The sequence below is a fragment of the Typha latifolia genome, chromosome 8 (genome assembly GCF_019914945.1).
Source record: "Typha latifolia isolate L0001 chromosome 8, TyphaL0001v2, whole genome shotgun sequence".
Taxonomy (NCBI): Eukaryota; Viridiplantae; Streptophyta; class Magnoliopsida; order Poales; family Typhaceae; genus Typha; species Typha latifolia.
In genome coordinates, this window is record NC_133093.1 from 9,096,943 (window position 1) to 9,115,070 (window position 18,128).

The 18,128-nt window shown below is 35.4% G+C and overlaps 2 protein-coding genes and 1 long non-coding RNA gene across 8 annotated transcripts in view; all 3 read left to right on the forward strand.

The window, feature by feature from the left end:
* The window catches only part of LOC140793218 (uncharacterized), a 30,739-nt gene extending 27,850 nt beyond the window's left edge, over positions 1–2,889 (forward strand). For all 3 annotated transcript variants that reach the window (XR_012109925.1, XM_073144582.1, XM_073144583.1), the window contains 3 exons: positions 331–527; positions 697–766; positions 1,971–2,889. Coding sequence is in view for 2 of the 3 variants with exons in the window: in XM_073144582.1 (XP_073000683.1) it covers positions 331–527; positions 697–766; positions 1,971–2,159 (456 nt within the window). In the remaining variant the exon portion in view is untranslated. The remainder of the gene's footprint in view (positions 1–330; positions 528–696; positions 767–1,970) is intronic.
* A 1,179-nt stretch (positions 2,890–4,068) lies between these two features.
* LOC140793808 (probable methyltransferase PMT3) lies at positions 4,069–9,888 on the forward strand. 4 transcript variants are annotated; one of them, XM_073145516.1, is made up of 8 exons: positions 4,069–4,325; positions 5,140–5,584; positions 5,678–5,842; positions 5,969–6,151; positions 6,320–6,914; positions 7,443–7,555; positions 7,695–7,915; positions 9,285–9,888. In XM_073145516.1, exons 2-8 carry the CDS (start codon positions 5,315–5,317, stop codon positions 9,583–9,585), a joined length of 1,848 nt encoding a protein of 615 aa, XP_073001617.1. In that variant the 5' UTR covers positions 4,069–4,325; positions 5,140–5,314; the 3' UTR covers positions 9,586–9,888. The 4 variants fall into 4 exon arrangements, with proteins under 4 accessions (XP_073001617.1, XP_073001618.1, XP_073001619.1 ...); XM_073145517.1 differs by having other exon boundaries at positions 4,079–4,325; positions 5,109–5,584; XM_073145518.1 differs by lacking the exon at positions 4,069–4,325 and adding an exon at positions 4,764–5,013 and having other exon boundaries at positions 5,109–5,584.
* Positions 9,889–11,015: 1,127 nt separating this feature from the next.
* Positions 11,016–16,832, forward strand: LOC140794106 (uncharacterized). The gene is made up of 3 exons (XR_012110062.1): positions 11,016–11,149; positions 13,176–13,327; positions 16,553–16,832. It is a non-coding gene; the product is annotated as an uncharacterized lncRNA (long non-coding RNA).
* Positions 16,833–18,128: the final 1,296 nt, after the last annotated feature.

Consider the following 18,128-nt stretch of genomic DNA (forward strand, 5'->3'; position numbering starts at 1 on the left):
CGTTAGGAATGGAGAGTAGGGAACTTTTTTTTTATGAGAAAAGCTTTTTCCATCAAGAATATAATATATTGGTTGTACTGTCCTACTGTAGGCAAAGTCACCTATATAATTTTAGCTTTGTGGGTCTGTCATAACACTTGAAGAGTAGAAGTTTTTTTTACCCGTAAATGAATAGCTTAGGTGATTAATGTTAATCTAAACTTCTAGTTGCTATCGGTTAATACATACATTAGTGGAGCAGGAGTGTAAGAACTATTTAAATGATTTGCTCAACTGAATTCTTATGTATTTGTGTGGGAATGCGTGTTGCTGACCTTTTTCTTGTTGCAGGATATTGATGTCATTGAGAAGTGTTTGGCAGCAGTCAGTGCTCTTGCTTCCTACCACTTCAAAGATAGATCTGCAGGCAAGCAGGGACTGGATACACATGTCATGGAATCTCAGAGTTTAAATGGGAAACTGCAGGAAGGAATATTAAGTCACTTCTTAAGGCTGCTCCTGCAGTTGCTTCTGTTCGAAGACTTCAGGTTAGGACTCTGAATTAACTGATTTAAAACTGTTTATTGCAAGTCAAATTTTTGATTGAACAAGATCTTTATAATCCTAATATAAATTTCAACTTATTTATTTCTAAGTTGCACTATAATTTTCTAGAAGTGGATTTGTAACTACATTTCTTATTACGAATTATTGCAGAATGGAACTCGCTGGTTCCGCAGCAGATGCTCTACTTCCTCTACTTTTGTGTGAGCAAGAGTTATACCAGGTTTATATTAGTCCCTGCAGTTTCCATTCCCACAGAACTACATCGGTTGTGATATGACTAGCAGAAATTTTTTTTTCTCAGGAAGCAATTTTTAAAGCGACTAAAATACTATAAATATGGAGGGGGTAGATAAGTCACAAGTGTAATATGAGGGGTATACTTGTCATATAATTGGAAAGTATACTTGTCATGTTATTGAAAACAAGCTGTTGTTGCCCTCTCAATATCTTTTTGCTCTGTTAATTTTACCACCCATATTAGTACCATGATGTTGATAGATTCTCCAAAGATGCAATTGTAATAAAGCACTTCTAATAGATTTTTAACATTCATAATATCATGTTACATGAATCTAATAAATAAAGAACATCTCAGTTTTAGGGAGCTTCCACCCTGTCAGGTTTAGGGAACAAAAGTGTACACAATCTTCATCCATTGTTGGGAGTGGTTATTGAGGTAAGCTCCAAACTGCCAACAATGGTGCTCATGAGCAAAAAACTCAGTTTCCTATTTTTGTGGAAGATCCAATCACTTGCATGCTTTTGTTATTGCAAGTGATACACGCATTGAATTCTCCTGTTTAAAGGCCTCTATATTGTCATACATGTGTACTGTATAGAAAACTATTTGCAAATAGTTAAATAACACTTCATTAGTGATAACGGGCATAGTTACATATATTTTTTTGTGAGAAAATGCTATTTCAAGCAGATGATAAGTATAATGACATTGTTAATGGGAATTTATACAAATGGTTGGCTCCTGATGTGCACTGCCTTTATATCTAACTAGTCTTCCTACAATGTTAAGCTTCACGAAGAAACTGTCCGGGGGATATGCATGTCCATTCATTTGTCTCTGTAGTGGTATAAGAATGTTGATATTTTTATTTGGCTGTCCACCTTGTGACTGATGCTTTGCTTTTAAGTATACTTTTCGGCTGTTGGGGTCAAACATGTGTCTGGGAAAGTTCCCTATGTTGAATATTTGGCGACCTGATTTATGAGTATTATGGCAGTAGCCCTTCATGCTATTGGTGTGGTTAAAATGTCATGTTCTGAAGATAGATATGTTGGCCTTAATATATCTCATTCCCTGTTATTGCCCTCTCTGTATTAATAATGTGAAGTAATGATTCCACTTTCTTTTCAAAATTTTCGGAATAATTTAAGACAAAATGAACATAACTGTTGCTTTTATGCAGAGGCTGGTGCAAGAACTTCTGGAAACACAGTCCATTCCTGCTCTGAGATCAAGGCTTGCAAGTGCTTTTCATTCTCTCACAAGCTCAAACCAGCTCTCCTCTTCACTAGACAGACCAAACCGCCAGAGGTTCAGAAAGAATCTCCATAAGTTCTTGGTTGAAGTTTCAGGTTTTATGAGGAAAAAGTGAGTTTGGAGAGGACTGAGGTAATGAGGATTGACTGGAATTGCTGGCGTTCACAAATTTTTTGTGCTTTCAGAAGGCACTGGCATTGTTGAGAGTATCTTGTTGGATTTTGCTAGTCAGAGGACGGTTCCACAAGGGACATATAGATGATGAGGAAACTGGGAAGGTGGAAGATGCTACCTGTTTAGTGTTGAAGATCATGTGGATATTCTGTGCACCAGTAATATAAACCTTCACCTTGTAAATGGTTTGTTATTTTGAGCGACCTGTGTAAAAATGCGGTAGATGAAATTTTTGAGATTTAAAGCTGTAACTTCCCATCTGAAGATAGAAAGAAAAATTAAATTGGTCTGCATAATTTTGAGACGTGAACCTTGTAATTGATTTTCATTTTCCCCCTTTTTAAATAGAGAAGAGGAGTCTGCATAGTTTTGCTCTCTTCAAACAGGAAGGGGCTTCATGAGCATGGTACCAAATGCACTTGGCGGAATCTTTGATAGAGCTACCAAATGTCTAGTTCCTTCAGGTTTGCTGCATTATTCTCTCAGTCGATGGCATAAAGACTGTCCATTCATGGGGGACTTGATTAATTTTTTAAGTTTACCCTTCTGTTTCAAGAGGCTGTGGTTCTCTCATAATAGAGTTTTTGACCAATGTAATTCTGCACACCAAACAATGTATCTAAATAAGTGAATTTTAAACTTATTTACAACAGCATGTGAGTTTTAATTCATGTGGATGTCACATTTGATTGTCGATACACGTATAGAAAAATTATGGCCTTAGTAATTTTACTTAATACTAATCATCTTTTTAATAAGTAATTTTGGATACTCATAGATAGGAGAGTGTTAGGTATTCATTAGTTGTTGAATAATTTAGCCATTTACTTTCACCCCCTCTAATTTTTTAAAGGTACTAAAAATGTTCACCTCGTTTTACAAAGCGATTATATTTTAATATATATTATATAGAAGGAGCTCTTCTTCGTGTAAGTAAATTTGTAACTCACTTGTTAATATATAATCTTTGGTCTGCTGATCTATAACGGTCAAAAACTCTCTCCCATGCCAGTCTATGGAATAATTGTCGGGAAAGGAGCTTTTCTTTTTCTTTTTCTTTTTATTCTCCTGTGGTGCTCGGTGCTCCACAACCAATTTAGTTGACTTAGCGTCGAAATTAACCACTGGTTTTAATAATAATGGTCTCGGTTTCCTTAGAACGATTTAAACTCATTCGAGTATTGCGTGAAATCATCTAAAAATTCTGAGTTTTTAACCGAACTAGCCATGTCTCAAACATTCTTTTACCAGAATAAATCACACCCCAAACTCAATATAAAAAAAAAATCTATTTAATTATAGTTATCGATAAAATACTGATAGTATCAGCATTTTATTTTTAATAAAAATATAAATATGTTTTAACATTAATATTTATAAGTTAAGGAAATAAAATACTAATTTTATCATCGATTTATATATATATAATGCTAAATTTATTAGTGATTTATTTAGAATTTTTAGATAAAACTCTGATAGATAAAATACAGGAAGAAAACACTAAATTTGTTAGTATTTTCTCTTCTCAAATAAAATATCGATCATTTTTAACATTTAGATTTAATTCAACTCAACCGAATCAAACCAAACCAAATGCAATCTAAGCATTTATTTTGACACCCCTACTTAGACAATTTTTTAAATGATTTAAAATTTTTATATACCTCACTTATCTAATAAGTAACTTATATTTAGAAATCTTCGGTTGAGTTAGAGATTTCCAAATTAACATAATCTCGTATTTAAATTTCTAAAAGAAAGTGTAAAAAAAGTTAGGAACAGACTTGAAACAGTAAGAAAAACTCCTCCGCCGACACTACTAATCCTCTTATTTATTTCTGGATATTTTTGTTAAAAAAAGAGGCAACTCATATAATTGTATTGCTTCTTGACATAAATATATAAATAGCTCTCAGATCTAACACGCTCAGCTCCAGCTCGCTACATTCTCCACTCTCCACTGCTTTCTTGCCACTCTTCGATTATCTTCCTCTCATATGCTAGCTTTTCCGTCGCTGGATCTCAAATCGAGGTCTCTCGCGTTGAACTGAGGAGCATCACTCTCGAGAATCGAGTTTTCTGCCCAGATCCGAAGCTAGTTCGGGCAGTAAGTCCTCCAATTCGTTGTTCACGACCCGAGTTATTAGTTGTCTTTTTGAGCGAATCACAGCTAGTGCTCTCTCTTTTTCCCCCCTTTCTTAAGATTTGATGCAAGAATTATCCGTTGTGGAATCCTGGGTTTTCAATTTGTTTCTGCGCTACAATGGCTTCTTTTTGTTCGATGTTGTATTGCGTGTGCTGATCGGAACGGAGAAAGGAAGCCTTTTTAGCTTAAAAAATAGTTCGGATCTTGATGCTGTTTCCGATCTGAGGCACGAAAATCCAAAGTTGGAGAAAAGAAAATTTCATTCTTTTTAAGTTAATTATTTTTTAACAATTTACTTATTTATGGTGGAATACCGCCGACTCGGTTTCCTTGTGGCTGTCGCTTTCCAGCTAGGTTTTTTAAGTTGTTTAAAGTGGGAAAAGGCTTTTTATTGCTGTCGACAGTTAAATGGACAGATTCTACCACTTGCTTGTGCTAATCTGCGCATGCGGAGCATTGCGATCATTACGGAATAGTTAGCTATGTTCTTGGTGTACTGTGTGTTCATGTGTTCCGTCATATAGTCTGCAGCTTCTTTGAGCTTTTCGACTAGGATTCTTTTCTCTAAGGGAAGTCAAGTAAGAAGTGTATGACCCTTTTGGAGGATTTGTTGAATTCTCCTGATCTTGGGGTTATCGATCATGAAATGGTTTTCTTTTTGGACCTTCTATCTTGTTTTTTATTTATTTCTATTGCTTAGTTTATGGACTGTTTACTTGTCTTTTGTGGCTTATGTTGCTGCAGATGGCTGTTTATTTACGGTTCTAATTTGCAGATTTTTCTTCATGGTGGGTGCTTCACTGCAAACACCATCGATGGTGATTATGAGAAGTCAGGATTTAGTTTGACCCCTAAAAATGACATGATCTTCCAGCAGAGATTTGTTGTCTGCCGCATGATCCTTCAATACTAATTTAGCAAACGTAGCTCAGGGAGATTAATTCTGCTGCATGATGAGGGGAAGATCTGATGCTAGCCAAAGTAAGAATTTGGTTGTCATACTGTGTGGTACGGTAATTGTTCTTGGTTTTCTCTTTCTATACTATGGATCATTCTTTGGGCCCAAGGGGCAGCATCGTAGCGGTGCTTTAGAAATTGGTAGTAAATTCTCGCGGCCGTTTGGATGGGGAAGTGAGGATGATGGCGAGGTTGGGAAATTAGAGGAATCCATATTTGCCCTTGAAGAAGGAGATAAAACTTCTAGGCCCAAGCACTTTCCTGTGAGTATTTCTGTAAATATTTACAACTCTTGATGAACACCGTCAGATCTCGCTATTCTGAATAGTTGCTGACTTTTCCATTGTATCCTTCAGGTTTGTGACGATCGGCATTCTGAGTTGATCCCCTGCTTGGACAGAAATCTTATATATCAGACGAGATTGAAACTGGATTTGAATTTGATGGAGCATTATGAAAGGCATTGTCCGCAGCCAGAGAGGCGCTATAATTGCTTGATTCCTCCACCACCTGGCTATAAGGTCAGAAACAGATAGATTCTTTTAGTTTAAATTCATATTAAAAAGTCATGTTTAGCTGTTTAGTTTTACATATCTTGATCTGCCTTATCGTCATATTGCTTGGTGCCTAAGTAGTTAGTTTTACAGGTTCCAATAAAATGGCCAAAAAGTCGAGATGAAGTCTGGAAGCCAAACATACCACATACACACCTAGCACATGAAAAATCAGATCAAAACTGGATGATTGATGCAGGTGAAAAAATTAAGTTTCCTGGAGGAGGAACTCACTTTCACTATGGAGCTGATAAATATATATCATTGATTGCAAATGTAAGTTGCTGAATTCTCAACAATTTATTTCTCTGTCAACCTTGTTCAGTTTCACTTTTTGTGTGGAAGCCCTGCTATAGTTTTCTAGTATGTCTTTCTATTGCCTCAACTACTTTTTTTTGTCCTCTTTCAGTGCAAAAATTATTCATATCTGATATTTTTTGGCAGATGCTAAACTTCACAAATGATAATCTAAACAACGAGGGAAGGATCCGGACAGTTCTTGATATTGGTTGTGGAGTTGCAAGTTTTGGAGGATATCTTCTTTCATCTGATATCATAGCAATGTCTTTGGCACCCAATGATGTGCATCAAAACCAGATTCAATTTGCTCTTGAAAGAGGAATTCCTGCTTATCTTGGTGTGTTAGGGACAAAACGACTCCCATACCCCAGCAGATCTTTTGAATTTGCCCACTGTTCTCGTTGTAGGATTGATTGGCTTCAAAGGGATGGGATCCTCCTCCTTGAGGTAGACAGATTGCTCAGACCTGGAGGTTATTTTGCCTATTCATCTCCAGAAGCATATGCACAGGATGAAGAGGATCTTAAAATATGGAAAGAAATGAGTGCACTTGTTGAAAGGATGTGCTGGAAAATTGCAGCTAAAAAAAACCAAACAGTTATTTGGGTCAAACCTCTAACAAATGATTGCTACATGAACAGGGAGCCCGGTACTCAGCCACCCCTATGCAGAACTGATGATGATCCAGATGTAGTATGGGGTGTGCCAATGGAAGCCTGCATTACCACTTACCCAGAAGGTAAGTTCCTTGTCCTGTGGTCCATGTATGTTATGATCGGTCTTCCTGTTATTGAGGTCATGGAATCCTTAAGAAGCTTCTAGTCAGTTCACATTATCTTCATTATTTTCAGCATGCTTTTCGAACTCTCTTGGTAGATTTGTGAACAACTGTAGACAGAAACCAAATAATCTATCTTGTCACTACATAGCGATGAATAACAAACATCTCACTGATGAGGTTATATAGTGTGGCTGACCTCATGGTCTATTATTAGAAATTCTTTCATTAGTGCTTCCGAAGAGAAAAAGAGACTACAGTCCAACCTGAAATTCAAAACCTATTAAGAGGAACCCTAAAGTTACTTATTGCTTCTTTTTTCTCAAGTTCTTTATCGGATGTTATATCTCATTACCCTGACTGCTTATTTTGTGTCCAATCGTCCATCAGTTGGCCCCATAGAGTTAAAGATGGTATTCCTTTTATATTAACTTCTTGGGAAATGTAAGTAATTTGAACTGCAGTAACCAAACTGTTTCTCTTTCTCAGAGATGCACAGATCCAGGGGAAGTGGATTGGCTCCTTGGCCTGCTCGGTTAACAAGCCCTCCTCCCCGTCTTACTGATTTGGATATTTCCAATGAGATGTTTGAAAAGGATACGGTACATTAAACTAACTTGATATACATGTATCTCTATTTCCAGCCCTTGCGTTTGTATATGTGCATTAACAAGCACTGAATTACTTTGGTTGGACTTGATGAAACTGAAAACCACGTCCTATGTATTTATCATGATGTAGGACATGTGGCAACAAAGAGTTGAAAGTTATTGGAGCCTATTGAATCCGAAGATCAAGTCAGATGGTCTAAGAAACATAATGGACATGAAGGCAAACATGGGGTCATTTGCAGCTGCTCTCAAGGACAAGGATGTCTGGGTGATGAATGTTGTGCCAGAAGAAGGACCAAACACCCTTAAGATAATCTATGATAGAGGACTAATTGGCACCCTACATGACTGGTAGGCTGCTCTTATTCTTTGTTTTGTCATTAGTACCCCAGCTGCTCTACGAGCTTAAATTGTTAGAGAATAGTAGTTTTTATATTTTATATTTAACATTGTCTTTCATTTCGGAGTTGAGATATTTTAATGGACCCAAAAAATGTACTTGATTTAAATGGGTAAATATTTTATATTTTAAATGGCAGATGGGTTTGACAGTATTCAGACTCAGAACCTCTACTCTAATATTATCCAAACTCATTAAATATCCTCTAAGCTTAAGTTATTAGAGAACGGTGATTTTTATATTTTATATTTAACAACCTGATTGAATATATCTATGTTGCAAGGTACATACATTTTTCTTAAGTACAATATTCAACTTATATGTGTTTGGGTTTCTTTTTGTTTTCCTGAAGAGTTTCAACTTTTGATAGATGGTATTGGTATATATTTGTTCCTCTTTCTAGCTTCTTATCTAATCCTTGTCAAGTCCTTAAGTTCGAACCTTCTCTGGCCCTTTTGTGTTTGCCTGAGACTCTGGACAATTTATACCTTGGAATATGCATCATATTATTATTTTTTCCTGACTTGCACTTCGCGTGGAAATACATTCATTTATTTTGAAAAGTCCGTAACCTGGTTATTATGTTTCAGTTCTCATGCAGGAATCTAACTTTTCCCTTGAAAAAAGAACTGCCTATGAAAATTAAATTTCTGTGGATTTATACACCTAACTAAGTTCACATAGTCTGATCTTTTGTACTTTCTTATCTATGACTTCTGTGTCTTCTTTAATTTGGTTTTGTTGCATTGGGTAATCACAAATCCTCTCTTACTTTTAGCTCCGGCAAGTATAGTCTTCTCATAATGACATTATATCTTTCAAAATCTTATGTTGTTATATCATTTCACCATTCTGTCTGATCCCCAAAGGAAAATAGGGATGCTTTAAGTAGCTTGATAGCAGTGTAGAGCTTCTGAAAAGAAAAAGTATGAAAAATGAAATTGACAGACAATTTAGACATATTCAAAGAGACCATCAAATGAAGAGTTATTAAATTTTAATAGAAGGTTCCTGCGAAGAGGTAGCAGATGAACATAAGTGATGTGAGAGGAAGTTAGAAATGATAGGATAGCACTTAGTTTGACAACCAAAATTTGCTATAGTGAGGAAATGGATCCATGGGCGAATCCAAATAGTTGGGAGTAAATATTGTTGTTATAATCTGCTTTTGGTGTATTAGATGGACATCAACTGCTTTCTAACTGGTAGCACCGATAATTATGAGTTTTTCTTGTAGAACATGAGTTTTGTTACTTCTGTACAATTGTAATTTTTTCCTCAATCGAAGTTTTTCTCAGTGGCATGACATGTCTTTCACAGGTGCGAAGCCTTCTCAACCTACCCTCGAACCTATGATCTTCTTCATGCATGGACAGTCTTCTCTGACCTCGACAAACGGGGTTGTAGCGCCGAGGATCTGCTGATTGAGATTGATCGTATACTTAGGCCAACTGGCTTTGTTATCGTGAGAGATCGAAGACCTGTCATTAAGTTCATCAAGAAGTACTTAAAAGCGCTGCACTGGGAATCCATAGCTGTGGTGGATGCTGAGCCCAACTCAGATTCAGATGACAACGAGATGGTATTCGTGATCCAAAAGAAAATGCGGCACACAGATTGAAGCGTCAAGGATTCAGCATAATTTTGTGTGGAATTTGTTTGATCCATTTATGCTCATGCAGCTTAGGCCAAGAAGTGTGGCTTGACTGCATTAAATCATTTACGTTGTGAAATTTTTTAATCTGTCAACTCTTACGCCTTGATGAGTACTCGTCAGTATATGTTAACATTAAACAGCGTAAGGTACTCTATTTTTTTAACAGATGATGTTATTTATGTTTGTTTACTGCTCAAGCAATATGAGAGTCTTGTTGCAGGTAAAGCTCTGTTTGATAGTGGAATAAAGCATAAATCTATTCTACTATTGAGGCCTATACTAGCTTAGTATTCAAACAGTAGTTCAATTTAGTAATAGTTTACTAATACTTATTTCTCCCTCGTATCTTCTTCCATATATTTATCAGTAAAATCTAACTATTATTTTAATATTGAAAAAACATTATTTTTATCAACTATTATTTTAATTATTTTTTTGGCTCTCTTCTCTCTCCTCTCTTCATCTATCAAATGTAAAATATATTTTGGTCATTGGCCAAAATATTTTTTATATTTATTTTCTAAAATATCATATTAAGTATAATTATTATATTATTATATCAGTTTATAACTAAAAACTATAATAATTCAAATCGGTATAAACTTTCTTATACAAATTTTAACAAAAAAAATGAGTATAGCTAAACTAATTTAAAAGTTATTTCACGACCAAATGCGTTAACATTCTTGACAATAGCCTCCATGGATTTTTTTTTCTTTATTTTTTTAACTCAGGAAAGTGAATGCCAACAATGATACTCTGTGTTATGAAGAGTAAGTCCTGATCAATACTGGCATGGAGAACAGAAAATTGCTTTCTTATATTGCAAAATGGTACAAAGCTTCAGGACTGTAAACACCTATTTCACTTCAATCCAATTTCAAAAGGTAAAAATTGTATGATGGTTATATTAATATAACAAAACTATATATACTATTGCCAGTTCTTTCTCAAGATTTAAAAAAAAATTACCCCTATAGAGATTGTGCTCTATTGGGTGTCTAAATATATTTCTTAATAACTCTGTCAATAATATTCTTTTGGTTCAGGAATTTTCTATATAAGGGGGCAATACAATACAAATTAAAATTAAAGTTGACGTAGTTGAATTTTAGACATAACTGTAGGAGTAATTTGAAATTTATCAAAAATATATATATAAAGCAAGTGCAGGAGAGAAAAAAAAAAGTAGCAGAATGGTCTAAGAAATTAGAGGGCTAATTATATTTAAATTTTTTTTATAGTTGATGCATATTTTATTATAATAGAATCATATAATGTATTAGAGTCTGTGATAAATAAATAAAAAAATCAAATGTAATTAAATTGTAAAAGCCGAAAATAGACATTGAGACGTGTGTAGACTACTGCTACATAATGGAACGTCCCATGAACTCTTGTTCGCGTTCCCTCCATTTGGCTTTTAATCTTTGTTGGGCTTATTCGAAATTCCCGAGCCTGAGTTGAGAAGAAGGATTTCAGGAGAGACCCATTTCGAGTTTTGAGGGGCATCTACAGTCCGGTAAAGGTGATTAATTTTCTTTGAAACCCTTAATAATGGTTTGATTCATTTGGACAGTGTAGCGTAGTTAACAAAGATAATTCGACCAACGGTAAGGGCTATTGGAAATGCCGACTGAAATTTTTTCTAGGGCAAAGACAATTTAGCAAGATTTTTGTTCAGTGGAAGTGTGTTGTAGAATATGACATGTTAGGGCAAGTAAACTCTTTGGTGTTTCTCCGATTTTCCAAAAAAACAAAAAAGACTCTTTCAATTTTTTGATTATTTGCTTTATCACATTTGAATCCACATGATGTAGTCCCATAGGCCAATTAATACCGTTATGCTTGTATTTATGCATTTCTAAATTTCAACCAACAAAGAGATGCAGTTGCATTTAAAGAAACAAAGTTTGAGTTGAGACTTGAGAGAGAATGTTTTCAAGATCCTTGATGATTGTGGTGGAGAGGGGGTGGTGGGATAAGGTGGAATTGGATAACCTTTTAAAAGGATGTATTTAAACAGAGAGAGTCGCTGAATTTTTTTCAACCAGCTTAAATTGGGTTATTCTGGGAATTATAGAGGAAAAGAGAATCAGACTTCCAGTAGAAAGTTATGGTCTTAACCCATTTATTTTTCTCCTAATTTTTTTTAAAAGCATACCTTTAATGCAATGCCTTTCTGGAACTACTGAGATACCCCAAAATGGGCAGATCAAATCTTCGACAAGAAAGTTGAGTCTTCATATCTCTCTTCAAATTGAATTTCCTAATTCCTCACTATTTTGGAAATGCTACCTGATCAAGAGTTTCCATAAAATTGGCAAAAAGATTTTCTTTTTCTTTTTTTATCCTGATAGTTGGTTCTATTTTTTACTTTGTATTTGTTTTGATTTCTTGGTATAGCCATAAAGTTTAATGTTTTCTGACTACCTCATTCCATTGTATTCAGTTACTTTTCTCTATGGACTGGACAGATATCACACTTCTAATTGTTTTTTAACTGCATATCTGAAGTCTGAACTTGCCTTGAACTTTCATTACACTTATGAAGTACAAAAGATTCTGATGTACAGTTAGGAGACGAAAGAAGCAGAAGGGAGGTGCTAATATCTATCAGGAGGTTAGAACTCCAATATCATGGAGAGGGAGAGCAGACAATGAGAGCTTTTTTGTGGTCCTACTCTAAGATCAATCAACATTTGATCCTCAAAAGGCCACGACTGTCCCAATACTTTGTCCCAAAGCTGTTGAATTGTCTTTTAATTGACTTTCTTTTCAGTTTAGCAAACATAAGCATCAAATATGTGCACATGCCATGTACAATTTGGTTTAGAGGAGAATCTTAGCGCTGTTAAATCTTCATCTTTCACCTTACTACCTACCATCTTACCCATGCTATGTCAGAAAGTTGTACAAAATATTCTCTGGGCCTTCTCATCAGTTAGTCAGCTTGCTGGTCATCATTAAGTGGATTAGTGGGCACACCTGAAGGGAATCATCTGTATCTTGAAGCCTTGGAGGTTAACACCTTGACTGCATCAATTTTCTTTTTTCCAAGTTATTCTGATTAACTGTGAATTTAGGTAATAGAAGTGGACTCTTACCTTGCTACCCTTTCAGTTTCTAGGTTGTGCAGAAGCTCCCCTGTTCATTAAGATGGTTAATATCTTTAGGTTCTATTTCATTGCCATGACACTGACCCCATGCCTACCAGTATATCTTCTAGCACCTTTGTTTTTTAGAACTCCCTCTTATGAGCTGAGATTACAGGTTACATGGATACTTATTGAGTTTTTATTTCCTCAAATATTAATCTGATGACAAGTCATTGTCACTAGACCTATCTGTCAACCACACGCATCTCAATCTATGAACCAGAACTGTTTATATACAAAGTTGGTTGGATTTACTTGTGTAACCATTTTGCAGCCATTCCGTTAATATCATGTGGGTGCCAGTTTCATGTACTCGCTCTTAATTCACTGTCCTGTTTCCTTTTTGTTCCTTAATGTTCATAATGATATATTTTCTCATTTTCATCAATTTTGCAGATTAGAATTATCTGTTCTTGGTGGGGTATCTTAAGATTGCGCCCGTGAGTCCTCACCCCCAATTCTTATGAATCCAAGGTTGCCACTTGGTGGGGAGTTTATGAAACACTTGCCTTATAATAAAGATTGCACTCTGTTAAAGATACAATCGGGTGTGCATCTCTTATATTTTATCCTCTGGAATAATTTAAGACACTGATGTGGCTTTAATACAACAATAGAAGCATTAAATCCTTTATTTGTCATGAAATCCTATTCTTTGTCGCAGTACCTGTGTCTCATTTCACATATTAATCTCTACTTGTTCATTTCTTTTCATTATCTTAATCACTTCAAACAAATTGTATTCGAATTTGAGTTATCATTTAACAAACTATTTGGTTCTGAGCACTACTAAAGAATGATCTTGACCTGCCTGTTAGTACTTTTATCTTTGTATATAACCTAGTAAGACTTAATATTAAAATGATGCTAATTTTAGTTGATATCATGTTGGAAATCTTAGTTATGGAGTATAGTTTTTCTTGTCCTTCTTACTATGTCGCACATCACTTTCAAGTTTATTCTTTATTCAATCTAAACAATGCTTGCAGACTACCATTTTCCCACCCTCCTAAGCTATCGAAGTTCTACTATTGGCTGAATCCACACCTGAACTGGTGATGTTTTTGCGTTGTTTAATTCCAACTTTATAGCCCATCAATTTCTGGAATGATGGTAAAGATAAGTAGTAGATTAGATTATTACTCTTGGTGTAGAATTCACTGTTTTTTCTTTCTTTTCTCTATTGTGCTTTATGTGGCAGGCATGTACTGTATTGGTGTATTGGTTAGATAGGCTAGTCCAGTAAAGGGATAATTTCCAATGATCTAGAAGAGATGATAATACACTCCAAAGGATCAGCAAATCTTGTGACAGGATATGTTATTTATTTGTTTATTTTTTTTAATCAATGTTGTATTGTGAGGGCACTGAGGGGTAGCCAGGTAATGAGTCCAACATACCAATTGTTTATCTTGGAGGAGATTATCCACATCATATTCTTAAATGTTGCAAATCTGTTTCCATGAAGGATGACTAAATATTCTTAATATGATATTATATGAAAACATTTATTATTATTATTATTATTATTATTATTTATTAACTTAACCATGTTGACATTAGAGCCCCATGTCAAAATAAAGAAAAAAATAAATCGCTCACATACACACAGAGAAAGAACGGACCCGATCATCATCATCACCGCAAGGCACAAGCATTATTGATATTTCTATTCTTTATTATCATTGTTGTTGGTAATATTAATTATTATTATTATTATTGTTGTTGTTGTTGTTGTTGTTGTTAATATTATGGTTTTATTGGTGAAACAAAATAATGTTAGGCAACATTTTTTTCACTAAATAGTCTGACAAAGTGGTCTCATCTTACTAATCCAAGAATTATTTTTAGGAATATTAAGATATATTTGTTTTCTATAAGGGTCGTACAGCTTATCCCAGCTTGGAATAATTACTTTTCCTCCCTAACTTTCCGTCCTGCAATTTTATCAGCTATCACCTGATACCATTCAATAGCTTATGAAGTGTATAACCCCCAACTATGTATGTTGTGATCCCTGTATTTTAATGTGATTATCCCTTCTTTTTTAAGTTGTAGTTGTTATTTAATAGCTTTGTACTGGTAATACTGCATATATATTGGCTGTTACGCATAACAAAATCACACCATTCATATGCCTCCAAGATTCATGAACATTTACATGTCCAAGTCCTACACATTTCGATCATAGATCTAATAAGTGTATGTGCACCATTTATATAGTAGATAGTAAGAATCTTCAAGAACCCACTTAAATCTTAGGACACTGTCATTCCAGCTCCCAAGATGCATCCTGAACTGTTAAGCGCCCTTTCTAGTTATTAGAACTTAATTAAGTAGAAACCTGCATGAAGAGCTTGAACACCTTGGCACAACAATAGATTCAGTCTGCTTTAAGGAACTAGATGGTGCCCATGTCCTCCAGCAGCAAAAACAACCCCTTCAGTAATGTGGAACCCTAAGATCTAAACCTGCAGGAGCCATCTAGAACAATTCAACTCATGGAATCGGATGTTTATCTTGTTCCAAATTGACATATATAAACCAACCAACTAGTAGAGGTTTCTCGGTTTTACCCTGTGAAGTTTTAGCAACTCATGCTGACACAATTTTCACTATTCTAGAGTACTTCTACTGAGGTCATCTTTGAATGAGATAAATAAGAAAGGAGGGACTTCTTGGAGAATAAAACCATAAATTTCTGTGCTTCCGGACATTGTAAAAAATTTATAACATTAATTGCTTCAGGTCTTTAGATTTGTCCCCACTTTGAGCTAGGAACAGCTGACTTACTGTTCACTCAGTTGCCTCCGATTTGTCTCTATGTTGTTAAAATTGATGCAGAACCAATTAGACTGTGCATATTATTTTTGAATGATAACATATGACACCTTTCATAAGGGGAATTATTTATGTCCTCTCTGCTTGCTCATTGGGTCCAAGACAAAAGCTGAATCTGTTCTCCCTTTGTTGGATAATGTGGTTGGTACATAACGAATATAAGTTTGCATATCTTAATACCATCTGTTCGTTGTATTGATGGGGACAGCAGGCATGGCGTATAATTATGATGAAGAGAATGCAATCAATCAGTATATACTATTGTAAATCGTCATCGTTGGTACTGATCAAGTGGCACGAAGCATGTGGTCCAACCTCCACATGGTTGTTATCATCTCGACTTTGTTGCTCGTGATTTTGACACAGAATGATTTCACCAATTTGATGGGGAAATAGCTGACAGGGTGTTCAGGGGTAATGCCAGGTGTTAATGGAAGAGTTTAATTTTGTTTGATCACAATGGATTTGTGAACTGCACAGATTTTTTTTTTCTTTTGTGAAAGTTTACATTAAGTTTAGGGAGAAGGAAAAGCAATTGCTGGAAGAAAGGGAGTACGGAGCCGTCACTCTTTATACAAAGAGCCTAAACACAATTATCGCTTCCAATAGAAAGATCCCTCAAGTTCCCAATCATGTTGTTCAATTATTGCACCTTATTTCCTTTTCTGGATGTGCTTCATGAGCTAAGGTTCGCTTCGATTCAGCGCCCAAATTTGTGGAGGACTTTGCTTAACCTGATCCAAGGTGTTCTGATAGGGACTGAAGAGTGAAAGCCCTCTCATATTCTTCTTGTCAGAAATGCCTTTATAATGTTTTAACTTGACTATTTGGTTGGATGCCCATGCCATAGAATAACCTTGAACCAGATCTATTTTCTTCAGTTTGTACTTCACATATCATGCATATCTAAAGACTAGTGCTCATAATTTCAGGTACTGAGTACTCATAATACTGATCGGCATGAAGATCGCATACTGGATATACATTCACATTTTCGGTGGTTGACAGCAACATAGAAACACTACATGGACATGCAGAATAGCTTCAGAAGATTTGTAATCTACCTCCAAGTTGCACCAAAGTATTATCTGTAATGTGAATGGACAGTACATGTTCAGGCTGGCATTAACATTGGAACATTTGGAATGGTTAAATCATTTATTGTATATTCGTACGATGATGTTATTCTCGAGTACAAATTATTATAATCAATTTATATCATCCTTTGGATGCTCCATCTGATTTCTTCTTCGTTTTTTGACATCTTCATAAATAGGCGTGTATCGGTGATGTATTATGTTAATTATTGATGTATATCTGAAGTGCAGAACCTTGTTCAGATGAATGATTTATTCATTTTGATGTGCTGAAACTGAGAAGATTTCAGCCCGGGCTGCAGGAAAAATCTGCATTCAGGGTAGTGGGCGGACTTCAATTGGCTGACGAAACTATCCCAGCTGTTGGACAGTAGAAACTTTTAGTTGCAGATGATCTGCTGCACATCTAAATCTACCATTTCTCTTCCTTAATTTGGACCACATTCTGCAACTGTGTGAGGTGTGGATCCCACAACTTGGTCCTTGCATGTTGCTATATACGTGACAGCCTAATTGCAAGAAAAGGAATACTTGTAAGTTTGCAACCCATCAGCAAATATTCTTTGGTATTTGTAACCATCGGCACTATTCTCTGGACCCGAGAAAGGATCTGCATCATCCTGGATGTGCATGACCCAGTCCAACTTAGGGTTTTATACTTGGAAGGCTGTTCTTGGCAATTCACATCCAAGTGGCAAAGATTTCATCATTCCATGTCTAGCTTCTGTTTCAATCATGAATAGCGTTGGGAGAATTATTTTTGTCAAAGAAGTAAGTAACTGGGTCAACCTTCTCACTCTTCTTTCACGGAAAACATGGGCCATCAATTAATCAACCACGTTTTTGGAGAAATCTATTAATCAATTACATCGTCTAACCATTTATTAGAGTTTAAGATTTACTTTGCTTAAGAAAAAAAAACGGGAATGTTTTATTAGCACCAGTATTTCCTACCATAATTAAATTACTAAATGACTAAATTATCTCTATTATTCTCAAATAAGAGTGTACTCTAAGTAAATTACCCAACAATATTTTTTTTTCAAAACTCAGCATTCTTAAATGAAAAGTTATGTACTTTAATGTGTATGACATACCATTTTACAATAGAAGCCATTGATGGATTTATAATACCACCAGTCTCCATCTTAGATCCCTATTGAGATGACATTATCTTAATTGTTCAATGCTTCATCTTACTCCATACATAACAGGCAAGTTGAGTTTGGCCCACACGGAGATCCACACGTCAAACTTTTGTTCTTGCCTTTTTTTTGTACCGCATCCTATTAATTGTTAATTTTTATTCATCACTTAGCCAACTTGGGTATAAATCACTGGCAAGTTGGATGCTATTCGGAATCAGATCTACACATTTCCTCATTGGATCAAAGATCTTGTTGGGTGAATC

What these genes read in the sequence shown, in the direction of transcription:
- LOC140793808 (XM_073145516.1), top strand. Translation starts at nt 5,315, where the DNA reads ATGATGAGGGGAAGATCTGATGCTAGCCAAAGTAAGAATTTGGTTGTC. An exon ending in ATATATCATTGATTGCAAAT is followed by an intron (nt 6,152 to 6,319) that starts GTAAGTTGCTGA and finishes ATTTTTTGGCAG; the next exon opens with ATGCTAAACTTCACAAATGA. An exon ending in ATTGGCACCCTACATGACTG is followed by an intron (nt 7,916 to 9,284) that starts GTAGGCTGCTCT and finishes TGTCTTTCACAG; the next exon opens with GTGCGAAGCCTTCTCAACCT.